Below are 13,985 nucleotides of genomic sequence, written 5' to 3'. Positions count from 1 at the left end.
CTAATATATGTTTCAGAATGTTCTCAGTAAGCATGATTTTGTTTTACAGCTTGGTATTCTCAGACTTCAACTGAGGAGCAGGCACAAAGTCAGCAGTTAACAAAAGAGGTCTTTGAAATTCACAGTAGGAAGCAGATTAAGGCTGCAGTCATAGCTCCACTTACCTGGGGAAAAGCGCCATTGAATTCAATGGGATTTACTTCTGAGTAGACATGATTTAAAGAATGCAGCTTTCACACAGTCAATGAACAATATTTTAGGGAAAAAAATGAAGCAACGAGGCCACTGTCAGGATAGCAGTAATTCTATGCCAATGAATATGTAAACAATGTGTATTAAGTGTCTCTTATTTACATACTAAAGTGATGAGAAATCATAGCAAATGTCCTTCCATCTTTTCTCCCCCCCCCCCCAGCTTACTTTGTTTCTTGCTGTAACTTTGAAAGTCAAGATGGTATTAAAAAAAACCCCTGTGGTTATAAAAAGAGGTGGGAAACCATCTTAATTGTTGTTCTTGCTCTAGTTTTCCCATCTTTTCCCTCCTCCCAAATCAGTATCAGTAAGGGACGCGGGTGGTGCTGTGGTCTAAACCACTGAGCCTTTTGGGCTTGCCGATCTGAAGGTCAGTGGTTTGAATCCCCACAACGGGGTGAGCTCCGTTGCTCAATCCCAGCTCATGTCAACCTAGCAGTTCGAAAGCACACCAAAAGTGGAAATAGATAAATAGGTACCAATCTGGCGAGAAGGTAAATGGTGTTTCCGTGCGCTGCTCTGGTTTCGCCAGAAGCGGCTTGGTCATGTTGGCCACATGACCCGGAAAAACTGTCTGCGGATAACACCAGCTCCCTCGGACTGTAAAGTGAGATGAGCACTGCAACCCCAGAGTCGCTTGCAACTGGACTTAACTGTCAGGGGTCCTTTACCTTTACCTTTTTAAGGTTGTGTGTGCTACCTGTTTGTCTTACAAATTCAGTGTTTGGCATAGGCAATGACATATTGAAGCTGTTGACATTTATTTTAATGAACCTTAGTAATACTAGTGATTAGTAAACTTGATTCTTGGCTACCGACGAAAGTTTACAATTTGTGGGAAATGTGTTTGTTACATAAGATATACTTTGGAACCAGGTATAGATCCATTACTATTGACTCTCATCTGTAATCCCTGCAGATTACCATCTTCTAAAGTTAAGGGTGATATCTAATGCTAAGTCAGTTAAATCATTTTATTTCAGTGGGTCTCCTCTGAGTGTGAGTAACATTGGTTATCACCTATGATAACCTTTACTGGTATCCTTTACTTCCTCTAGGCTTTGCTAGAAAATTCTGGTATTTACAGATAAGGATAATTGAAAAGGAGTAAATTACGCAGAAAAAGCAATTATTTTGACTGCAGAATTTGAGTTCCCTTATGCCATGAGTATTGTAGTAGCTGTAATAACTTACTGGAACAATCTGCTTGCTGAATAAACTTCCTATTGTGTCTCTACAGTGAAGCATGCGAGACCTAACAGCTCACGTAACCAGCAGCCTGCTGCAATTTCCAGAAGTGACTATACAAGCTCTTGGGGAAGATGAAATAATGATAGATTCGGTACTTCATGGGAAATTCACTGGAGGTAAAACTTTGAGAATTCATTTCTTATCCATTAGGAACATTAAATGTATGTTATAATGTGTAAATGCATAGTCAGTAATATGATCACTAGAGCAAAGAAGAATGCCCTTAACTGGGGAAAACAAATTGGGTCCATGTAGGGAACAGTTTATCAGAACCCACAATGAAGACACTGAGCAGTTGGTCATCTGTGTGAGTCCAAATGCAGGAACTGAATTTAATGTTGCAGCAGTTCTCTCTTCATAGACACTGAAGCTAAATTCTGGCAGGATAGAGTTGCTAATGGTTGTCAGATATTGCCCATTCACAGCAGGGTCATGATGCCCATGAAGAGAGAAATACACTGCTTGGAACAGCAATTTTGTCCTGCTCTGATTCTAGATTTCTAGGTGGTAGCAATGGGCTAAGGGACACTTTTTTACTAGCTTGGGTAGATGCACCGGCTGATTTCCTTTCATATATAACACATGCGACAGTAACTTCTCATTAGTTTCTATAAAATGTCCAATCTTGGCCTGCTCTTGAACATTGGAAGCTTCAGCTAATACAGAGTGCAGCAACCAAACAAACCAAACTCATGTGAAGAGGAGAACAAATCACTCCTATACTGGATTATTTGCATTGGTTCATCTTATCTCAACTCAAGGTGACAAGTTTCCTGCAATGCAGGAATCTTTTGCCCAATGTGGGACTCAAACCCACGAGTCTCATGCTCTACCGACTGAGATGTTAAATGCAGTAATCTTCAGGAAAATCCATGTTGTACCTCAGAACAGATAAACTGTAGTTAAGGCGGCTTGGCTGTTCACTGAAGTTTTTAGTATGAAGGGTTTTCATTGACTGAAAGTGTATGCACTTGCCAGGAGTAGATCTAGAATCAGAACTCATTTTCTCCCCTTTAATATTCATTGGCATTGTGTTTCCCATATACCTGAGTCAATATAAGCCTGGAACCTGAGTTTTTGTGTCCAGGCAAAAGACATTTGTTTCTAAGTTTTTGCTTGTAATTTGGCCCCTTTCTTATTTTTAGTCCCATTGTCCTCTTTAACTTCAGGGCTAGTACAGTGGTCCCTTGGGAAGCAACTGTGCTTGTGTGCAGTGTTGCATTTATTTTTGTAAATATGCATGGATGTTTCTCTGCAGAGTGTCCCAACTCTTTGGAAATGCTGTCATAGGTAGTAAGATGGAAACTGGCTAGGTATGCTTGTATTACAGTTTCTTGTGTTTATTCGGGAACATGTTTTTTTAATGTATCAAAAAAAATTTGAAAAGCCATATCTATATATATCTATATCTATATATAGATGCTTAATATAATAATAATAATAATAATAATAATAATAATAATAATAATAATAATAATAATATAATAATAATAATTGTATATACCTTTCATCTGCAGATGCAATGTATGCATTATTTTTCACTATGTTTATTAGGAAATATACTTTTCTTCTTCAGCCCTTCTTTCCAGATCCTAGGTTTACAATAATGCCTCCACATTTTTCCTGTTACTTATGTATATTTCTTCTGTTTTTTTTCTAGGACGAAGTGGACTGGCCTGCTTGGCTTGTGGGCCTCAGCTTGAGGTAGTAAACCCAGTCACTGGAGAACGGCTGTCTGCATACCATTTTAGTGGAGTGACTGAACAGCCTCCCACTATCCTTGCAGTGAAAGAGTTTTCCTGGCAAAAAAGAACTGGACTACTAATTGGCTTGGAAGAAGCAGAAGGAAGTGTTCTGTGTTTGTATGACCTTGGAATATCAAGAGTTGTCAAAGCAGTTGTTCTTCCTGGAAGGGTACATACATGGCTTTAAATATAAAAATCAAGACTTTTGCTTTGTTGTATACTTTAGATATTATTTATATTTTATTTCTTGCTGTTGGCATCAAACCAAATTCTCCCCTACATATTAGTGATACCCTTTAAAACTGAAATCCAGGTCTTATCTTCACAGTGATTAGACAAACTCCCCCTTTTCTCAGCAAGTGAAAGGCAGTTTAAGATCCTTTAATAGGATTTGTGAAATCAATTGCATGAGTGTAGTAGTACCAAGGATGAGGGCATTAAGCAGGCCAATCGCTTAGTGAAACTGGAAATGCAGCTCTTCGTGGAACATAGTTTTGAGGCAGATGGAATAAGAGGAGGCAGGTGCTTTGCAGAAGTAGGGATGCAAAAATGTTGTTAAAAAGTGTGTGGACACTCCTGGGATCTTTGTATTGAGGGGCATTCACTGCTGTATGTTCTCTTCACAGAAGACAAAAGTGCTTTTGTGTGTGAAGCCAACCATTTGCCACTTTGGCATCTTGAACTTATTTTTCAGTCAGTTGGAAAGAGTTCAGATTTGTTTTGGTTTTTTTTTCTGCCGCTCTAACTTTCTGACTACCTATCAATCATATTGAAAACTGGGATGGCACAACTCATAAACACAAAAAAGAGGAAGAAGTTAGTAGAACTGTAGCTTATTTTAAGATCATTGTACTTTGGAAAATTCCTTCCTTGTGGTCACATTTTTAACAACAATTCTCAGTGAACAAGTTATATCACATATCTTGGATGTGAGAAATGTTAAAAACATGCCACTAAAGGAGTTTTATGAAAAGCATTGGGCATATGAAAAACTATTTTCGGTATCTGGAGTGTTCCTTGCTTCTTTCTTGCCTATCAACAGCAGTATTGTCAGAATAGTGAGTTACATCCATTCTGATGTCAGCACAGCAATCTGTCACGCTTGGGAATTATTTCCCATTGCTGCTGCTACATTCCATTGTAGACCCTGAAAAGACTGTACTTATGGTCAGGGGGGCTATCTGCAAAAACATGGAATGGGTTGTGGGGACTGCTGGAGGAGGAAAGAATCACCCAGAATTGAACTCAGCCTTATACTTGAATTGGGGTGATTCTCCCATCTTCTAAAGGAAGAACTGTAGCTCAGTGGTATAGCATCTGCTTTGGATGCAGAAGGTCCCAGGTTCATTCTCTTGACATTTCCAGATAGGATTGGAGATGACCCTGTCTGAAACCATGGGGCGTTGCTTCCAGTCAGCATAGGCAATACTAAACTGTTTGGATGCTTTGTATTACATTGTATTAAGGAACTTCCTAAGTTCATACCAACTCTCATGCTTTCCCTAAGTAGAGGTTCTTTGGGACGCTGCTATGCGGTGTGGATAGGCATTGAAAAATTCCCGAGCATGAGACTTCCTCATAGTTGTACTAGGTTGGATGCAACCCAGTATATCCTTGGTACTGCATTGCTTTATTTGCATGGCCTGTTCAAAATGAGAATGCTATCTATTGCCCTGGGTTTGGGATTACCTGCATAAGCAATGTTCTCTTAACTTACGCCACAGGTAAAATATCTTATATGCACTGTTTTCTATATACTTAGTTTAGATAATATTTGGGTTCAGAGACCAAACTAAAAATTTATGAGCAGAGAAGCATTAACGTATGGCAATGGAAAACAAAATTCAAATGGTGAGCTGTTCTCTGGTGTATATTTGGTCATCTGCAGTCCAAATTTGTATTAAACCTGATCATTAAAATATTTGGCATTCTTGGCTTTTGAGCTTCTAGAACAAATATATTTAGGTCAGTTGTGTCCATAGTGTTGACGCTGAAGGCTTAGAGCCTGGAACTTCCCATTGCAGATAGTAAGCAAACATCTGCAGGCACATGGTATTTTCCATTTCCACAGCCACTTACAAGAGAGTCATGGTTGTGTATCTCTAATCTGCAAAAATGTGCTGTGCTTCATTTTGGTATTACATGAATTTTGTTTGTGATTTCTCCTGAATTCTCTGAACTGCAAGCCATACTTTGAGTGGCATATCAAAGTTCTTTCGAGATTTTTCTGGAGCAAATTTCTTTTAAGCTCATTATTCATATGTATGTTGAAGGAAATCAGTATAAATTTAAGGACTGGGAAGGTGTTAATAAAGAGTATTCAGAGAGGTTTTAAAAATATGAAGCCAAATAGTCAAATGGGGTGAATTCTTATCTCCAGGCACATCCAACGATTTTTGATTTGAGGCTTGGGAAGAATTGATAATGTCAGAGTGGAAACTTGTAAATTTATTGATTACAGTAACCTGTTTTAACCTTCTTGTGGAATGGAAGTAAATATCTTTTGGCGGCAATCTCTAGGCCCGAGTGCTCAGAATTTTAGCCATATTCTTTGTCAATAATAATTTTCAGACTTTTTGCTTGATCCTAAGCATTTGTGTCATCATCATTCTGTGACTAATTATACTCTTAATGCACGGTTCAGTGGGCTGCAATATTTTATAATGACCTGATCTACTCAATATCCTAAAAGAATCCGTTTCTAGTGCTTGCTGCTGTCACTTGAAATCTGTCATATCTCCAGCATTTGTCAGGTCATAAAATGCTGGAGAACACCAGTGAGTATGAAATGTACTTTTCTGCTGAATAACCTTAAATAATAGGTCAGTATTACTTTGAGGATACATTTTCTTTGTGGCAGTATAATGTTCTCCCCTGAATCCAAGTAATTCTCAAATAGTGTCTTGTTGGGATGGGATCTTGCATGCAAGGACATGGAGATCTTACTTTCAAATATGAGATCTCTGCACTTTTTCTACAATGAGCCAGAGACACGGTCTTAATCCCACTTTGAGGGCCTCTGAATAATCTTAATAAAATAGAATAAAGGCTACAGTTCTCACAAGTGTAAAAATGTTTATTCTGGTCATTTATGTTCCTTGGTTTTATCTTTTAAAGCAGCAGTTGTGTGTAAAGGCTTTTAAACAGAAATGTTTCTGTGAAGAAATGTCTAAGCTTTTATGCAGAGTTTTGTGCTCCAACATCAGGAAGCTTTTATTTTTTAAGGGAGGGGGGTTAATTCAGGTCTTCAAAGACAAGCAGAGTCCAGATAGTGTTGAATTTGTGAGGCATTTCAATGAGCAATTGGGTTCTGTCCAAAAAGAGTTCTCTGTAGCACAATGGCTTGTGTTTTAACAGTGCATCAAATCTCATTAGCTTCAAAAATTATTTGGAACTCAGGAAAACTTTCTTTTCTTTGAAGACAGCTTTTCTTCTGCTAACTGAAAAGGTGCATGTGATAGTTCAGACAATAACCTAGGATGGTAAAATAGTCTCATAGCATGAATACCTTTTAAAATTTGGCCAGAGTTAAAAGCTTTTAAAAATTTAGTACTTAATATAACTACTTGGATGGTACTTACCTGACCAATAACATGTTTTTATTGAAAAACTAAAAAACTTATTTAAATTGTTTTCCAGGACTTATTAATGTATCTCTGGCTGAAGTTGCATCCTCTGCTTGACATGAGAGATGGAACAATTCAATAATACCCAGTTGCTGGGCAAAAATCCTTAGTATGAATAACAAAAAGAGCCAGTGTAGTGTAGTGTAGTGGTTAGGGTGTTAGACTAGGACCTGGGAGGCCATGTTTCAGATCCCTAATTGGTCATGAAGCTCACTTGGTGACCTTCGACCAGTCACTGCCTCTCAGCACAGGGTGGTTGTGGGAATAAAATTAGGAGAGCAAGAACCATGTTCACTGCCTTGAACTCCTTGGAGGAAAGGTAGGATATAAATGTAATAAAATGGGGGGGGGGGAATAAACTTAATAATTCTGGGAATGCCAAATATGGATGGATCCATGACCAAATCCTTATACCTGGGATTGCAATGCTGGGTGGTAGAGCTGGACTAAATACAAAAACTAAATGGAATTCGTGTTGCTTACCTTGCAATTTGTCAAATACCTTAAGTAATACTCAGTTTTTTCCTAGGTTACTGCCATTGAACCCATAATTAACCATGGAGGAGCCAGCTTGACAACGCAGCACTTGCACCAGAGTCTCAGGTGGCTGTTCGGTGTGGCTGCTGTGGTTACAGATGTTGGGCATGTCCTCCTGATTGATCTATGTCTGGATGACTTATCATGTAGCCAGAATGAAATAGAGGCATCTGGTAAATTCAATTAATTTTCCTTGTAATATTGCTTGATTATTGAAAAACAAGAGTTATGTTTCCTAGATAGTGACCTGATTTTCACACAATCCATGGTATGTCTAGCCAAAGCAGTTACTTTGAATGTCCAAATTCAGCCAATCAATCTAAATATAGTTGGTTTTCTGGCACCAAACTGTGATGTTAAGTTATGTTTTGTTGTTGGCTTGCAAACCATGAATTATTTAAACCATAATTTTGTATAATATCCAGATCTAGCAATCTTGCTTAACTTTCTTTTGTTTGGCGACCTTGCTCCAGATGTTTGCCAAGCTGCAGAGACACGAGGGGTGGGGGTGGGGGGAGCCAAGCTTTGGAGAAGCAATACATGACTAGTTTCTTAATATGTGAGATGATTTTTGGATTGCTTAAATAATGGTTAAAACATACCATGCCTTAGCATGTGATCACAATGTGTGTGCAATTTCACATATTTTAGTAAACACAACTTCTAATGATAAGTGGGCTAGGAAGTACAGTGGTACCTTGGGTTAAAAACTTAATTCGTTCTGGAGGTCCGTTCTTAACCTGAAACTGTTCTCAACTTGAAGCACCACTTTAGCTAATGGGGCCTCCCGCTGCTGCCGCGCCGCTGGAGCACGGTTTCTATTCTCATCCTGAAGCAAAGTTCTTAACCCGAGGTACTATTTCTGGGTTAGCAGAGTCTGTAACCTGAAGCGTCTGTAACCCAAGGTGCCACTGTATGCCTGTACTGCTAGAGTTCAGTCTCTGCTGATCTACAATAGGATGGCTGTCTTTGATCTGTCAACCTCTAAGGTTCATATCCTTTTGGGATATAGAAAAACCTGTGGTTTTGGTAATTTCACTGTAGTTGCCATGGATGGTGGGGCAGAACAGTAGGTTCACTGTATCAGTTCTCTAGGCTGGATGTTTGGATGAATGGATTTAGGCTTTCAGTTTTGTCTGCAGTAGAATAGTCAAGTCAGACTACGACTGACTTGAAGTTCATCTAAAGCATGTATAACCTTTGTTGGCACTGAAAGCACCTGGGAATCTTCTTTTGCATTCATGGGGAGGAGTTTCCACAAATTTTAGTTGGCTTACTAAGCAAACACTTTTTGCTGCTGCTGAAACCAATGCCAAAATTAGGGGGCACAATACAGTGACCTCCTTGTTTTTTCAAGAACCTAGCTAAAAGTTTATTTTGGGATTGTTATATTGTGAACCTTCAGTTTGTGGTATGTGCTTATTCAGATATTGGAGTAGGAAACAGTGTATTGATGTGCACAAATTATCAAAAACTGTCCATATATTAAGAAAAACCAAGTAGAGGTATGCATCTAGAGTTAGACTATATATAATAATGGCTGGATCTTCAGTTTGAAATATATAGAAAAACAAATGAACTAATGAATAAATGCAGTTCTGACAAATGAAAAACAAAATAAATAATACAGTATGAATGAAAACTAATGGGATAGGGAACTTTTTACATGTGCATTCCTCAATTGAACTAACTGTAGTGGCTGCTTGACACTCTGAACCAACATTTTAAAGGCTAGCTACTTTAAAGCATGGCATTGTGTGTTTGTGTTGCATACTTTCATATACAGATCTAGAAGTCATCACTGGAATCCCTCCTGAAATCCCCCAAATAAGGGAAGCTATAACAAGGAAAGGACGCCATCTTTGTTTCCAGTTATTGAACCCATCAGGAACTCCTGTGACTACTCTTTCATACATACACAGGAGCAACCAGTTAGTTGTGGGGTTTTCTGATGGATATCTCTCACTGTGGAATATGAAAAGTTTGAAGAAAGAGTGAGTATATGTATCTGAAAAGTGCAGTATTTCATTAATGAAATAAACTGAATGGATGTGTTGATAGTTTGTGTACTGATCATAAAATATTGGATTATGGAATAAAAGTACATCAGTTAGATGCATATTCAATACAAAACAAAAAGCGGTTAAATTACTAAATGCATAACAATCAACGGATTTACACAGTTTTATCCACCTACCTTTCTCCTCTACCCATTTAGATACCACTCCCAGTTAGAAGGAGGTAGAATTCCTGTGTACACTGTTACTTTTCAAGAACCTGAAAATGATCCTCGCAATTGTTGTTACTTGTGGGCTGTTCAGTCAACACAAGAAAGGTAGGTATAGGCATTCTGACAAATTTAGAAAATAGTAGCTGGCTATTGTCAAGAAAATAAATTGTATGTAAGTTAAGTCTTAACTTGTTTTGCTTGCATGGCTTTGCTTATTCCTGCACTGTCAATCTTGTTCTACATTCTAGTACCTAATCTTCTGGTCAGAATGAAATCCTTTACCAAAGCCTTCTGTAGCAAGCGTAAGGAACTTTTAATGCTTGAGAGCTGCATTGTCTCTTGACCCAACCATCTGGGGGGCTGCTTGCCAACAGTAACAGAGGCCAAAATAAGAGTGGTTGTGATAATCTCACTCTCCTGCTATCAAGAGCTCACGCAGTACAGATTCTCATTGCTCCCTTCCCCAAGATTTTAAAAAGTGGGATGATCTTTATGGAGACTACAGCAGGAAAGGGAAGAGTTAACCCTTCCATTTGCACCAGTAAAAAGCTGTTTTCAAAGTTAGTTGCAGTATTGGGGGCTGTTTTTGCCAGGTGGTCACAGTACACAGAGGGGTTAAATCCACCCCTAGCTATGAGATAGACCCCCCTGTCACAATTAGGCTTGAAAAAACATTTGTATGGCTTCAGAGGTTGTAACCAGCCCCACAGGTCTCTGTTCCCCACCCATGTTCTGTAATAACTATTTTCAAAGCAGAAGTAAATTGAAATACAAGTCCAGAATTAAGGTCTTGGTAACAAAAGCTAGGGAACTTCCATGGTAAGATTCATGTGTTTGACTTCTGCCTGTGAAATATGATAAAATAATTTGATGGTGATTGAAAGGAATAATTATTTTGGAAACTGGATTCAAAATGTTTAGCTAAATCTGTGAATCTTGCAGAAAATATTTAGAATCATTTAATAATTAATGATTCATCATAGTTACTGAGAACCTGTATACTAGGAAAGTTGGATTTGTTACAAATGGAATACTATAGTCTTTGCGGAATGTTTTAGACACTACTTTAGATTTTAAGTGTTCCAGTGATAATATGCCTGATTCTTGATTGCTATGGGGATGTAAAAGTGCCTGCAGATCTCTCTTGCATGCAAGGGTTTTCCATCAATTCATTGGAATGAATCTATGTGATTAACGAAATGTCCATACAGATTAGACTGGACTATTTCTATGCATATGTCACAGAGGCCATGCCAATATAGGCATGTCAGGAGCAAACTAGGAGGCTATGGTTTGAAAGTTAACAAATTCTGTTAAAGCTTACTAAAATTTACTGTGATAAAAAAATAATAGGTTTATTTTCAGGTTGGCTATGGTTATATAACAGTACTTAGTTGGTTACATAACAATACTTAGTTTAATAACTGCTTACAAATGGTTCTGTTGCTTTAAAGAGGTGTCCGTAGACTTGCTGTTGTTTCTACCTTTGTACAAAACCACTATCCAATTACCTCTACTCCATTTACACTGCAGGTTATTTTAGAGGACTTTAAAATTTTTTCTAATCAGAGTTCTCTTTGCTACAGTTGCATAACAAAGTTTTCCAGCAGTTTTTCTGGTCAGAGACTTGGCATTTCTTCTGGTTTAAAGCATAACATTAAGAATATTTATTATATAGCAGCTGTGTTTTAAAATATTCTATAGTAACTATATTAAGTAGTATTCCCTGACAAATAACAAAGGTGCCTAGGCTTTATACTAAACTCTTAACTTGTTTCTTTCTAGTGAAGGGGATATTGTTAGTTTACATCTACTGCAGTTGGCTTTCAGTGACAGAAGGCGTTTGGCATCAGGACAAATCATGTATGAGGTAAAGTATTTGTATATACTAAAATTCAATACTGCTTTACTTGAACTGGTGTTCTCTAAAACTACAACTGGGTTCTAAATATGTAGTCCACCCGTAATCTTGCTAATAGGGAATACTTTAGATTTTAAGATTTTACTCCATTCATCTCAGAGATTAGATAGTATTTATTACTGTGCTACAGATGTACAAATATGTAGAGATGTCCTAATGGCAATGATAAAATTGATGTAATCAGTTTGAGTCTAGTTTCAACTCTCTCTCTCTCTCTCTCTCTCTCTCTCTCTCTCTCTCTCATTTTCAGAAGACATTTCCTCAGATTTTATTCTTAAATGTTCACTACATTTGCTCGTTATTAATCTAGTTAACAAATCTGGAGTGTGCTGGCACCACTGAGTTTGCATTCTTAAAAAATGAAATGATAAAATGAAACTTGTATGCACAGTAACATCATGCAGTCGCTTAAAAATAGGTGTAAATTAACTTTCTTTCCTGCCACCCATTGTCAGTGTTCCTGGCATTGAATATATAAGAAGCCAAATATGTGAAAAATAATCCTTAGGATACTACCCAAAAGTGTATGTAGTCAGTTAGACTGCATGAAATGGAACTCATTGCACGAGCCAAAGACTTTTCTTTTGGTGAACAGCTTCCAGACTTAAGACAGCTGTAAAGAACAAACACGTGGAAGCAGTTTCAGTGATCTCTTTATAGTGATTTGAATTGTCTGTAACAATGCTTCACATAAATAATCAACTTGTCCTGCATGCAAAAGTCATTACTTCTGTTCTAGTTTGTTTGAGGCTCAGGTACTGTCATAAAAAGCCAAAACAAATTCCTGGATTTATCTACTTGTGTTTTGAGCAGGTATTTTTATTGCCTGTCACTCACTGACTGTATGAGATCTGGGTTTTGTTTTTTAACAGTGCCCCAAGCATTCTGGCTAGCTTAAAAAGAACTTTCCTGCTTGTGTTTTATTTCTTCCCCCGGGCTTAATTCCTCAGATGCTTCCTAGTTTGTCATGTGCTTCGACATCCTGTCATTATAAAGTGATTTTTTTCTTGGGTTTGTCTCTTTTAATATTGCTTTAATTTAAACATAATACTGTTATATTCATATACTACAGCTCAAGCACAGTTTGCCTAACAAATTGACATGAATTCATATGGTCTGTTGAAACCTCACAGAAAGGTCTAACTTTGATTAAGTATTGCTTCAGACTTGACACCTCTAAGAATATATAGCAAATTTCACTGAGTGAAATTCTGGGGTTGGTCATACTAGGAATAGACCCTATTTATTTCAGTGGGTGGATTCTGAATGACTAATATTGGCTGTCACAAACTGTTTCTATTTCATGGAATGCTGCAGTGTGTACCTTCATTATAACAGGTATGTTTTACAGGATATGAGAACTTATACAATCAGAGCTCCACTTTCTGAGACAGGATATTTTTGTCCCTAAAGCAACTCTGAACATCAACTTTTTATTTAAAATACCCACATAGGATAGCTTTCCTGGAGAACTTTTTCATTGTTGAAATGCTCCTGCAGGCTATTCTCATAATTAAATATGCTTCTAGTGCTTAGTGGAACCAGTTTTGTCTTTGACATCCTTTCAAAAAATGTGAAAATTGTCAACATGTATAACCAAAGCAAAAAGACTGCTACTGGCAACAGTCTTTCCCTCCTTTTTGTGCACTTTACCTTATATTACCCTCACTCTTCTGTGTCATAATTGGGATATTAATTTTAAGCATTCCTTTTTTATTAAAACAGAATTTCTTAATATCTTACTAACCTGTAGACTGCACATTGTCTTAACGTGATTACTTTCTTCCCCCTCAGGGTTTAGAATACTGTGAAGAAAGGTACAGCCTAGACCTCACAGGTGGAGTTTTCTCTTTAAGAGGGCAGACTAGCAACACCAAATTGATCGGTTGTCAAACAGTAGAGAAATTTCGAAGCCATGTTGACAGAGAAGATGGTATTAATGAAGGTTGGTACATCAAGCATTAAAAAAACTTACCATTAGAACTAAGAATGAGAACATGCTGTGTAAAAACCTCCTAATTCTGCATTGAGTATTCTGTGATAAATACGTTTCTGCATAAATTTTGGTTAATATTTTCAGTGCTATATCAACAAATAATGATAAAGTAAAGGTTTCTGAACTGCTGCTCTTGAGCTGTATTTGTGTAATTGGTAGCTTCCAGCACTTTTATAGTAGTACCATCTCTTTCTTCCTCCTAGTCATATCACCTGATACAAGTGTATCAATCTTCAGCTGGCAAGTAAACACATATGGTCAAGGCAATCCATCTACCTATTTAGGTATATTTGACATAAATCGCTGGTATCATGCTCAAATGCCAGATTCATTAAGGTAAGAAATGGCAGCTTCTCTTCATAGATTTTCAGAAATAATATCTAATATGTTAACAGCTTGTCTAAGTATTTTTTTGGTCTGCTTTCTC

At 37.6% G+C, this 13,985-nt stretch overlaps 1 protein-coding gene across 4 annotated transcripts in view; it reads left to right on the top strand.

Moving 5' to 3' along the window:
- The window catches only part of AHCTF1 (AT-hook containing transcription factor 1), a 53,312-nt gene that overhangs the window by 13,110 nt on the left and 26,217 nt on the right, over positions 1-13,985 (top strand). For all 4 annotated transcript variants that reach the window (XM_083731969.1, XM_083731972.1, XM_083731970.1 and 1 more), the window contains exons 2-9: positions 1,493-1,619; positions 3,164-3,417; positions 7,404-7,584; positions 9,198-9,405; positions 9,630-9,746; positions 11,427-11,511; positions 13,357-13,507; positions 13,762-13,894. In XM_083731969.1, the coding sequence (XP_083588095.1) occupies positions 1,499-1,619; positions 3,164-3,417; positions 7,404-7,584; positions 9,198-9,405; positions 9,630-9,746; positions 11,427-11,511; positions 13,357-13,507; positions 13,762-13,894 (1,250 nt within the window). In that variant the 5' untranslated portion in view covers positions 1,493-1,498. The remainder of the gene's footprint in view (positions 1-1,492; positions 1,620-3,163; positions 3,418-7,403; positions 7,585-9,197; positions 9,406-9,629; positions 9,747-11,426; positions 11,512-13,356; positions 13,508-13,761; positions 13,895-13,985) is intronic.

This window comes from Podarcis gaigeae (genome assembly GCF_964106915.1).
Source record: "Podarcis gaigeae genome assembly, chromosome: 3".
NCBI lineage: Eukaryota > Metazoa > Chordata > Lepidosauria > Squamata > Lacertidae > Podarcis > Podarcis gaigeae.
This window is presented reverse-complemented; position numbering and strand designations above follow the sequence as displayed.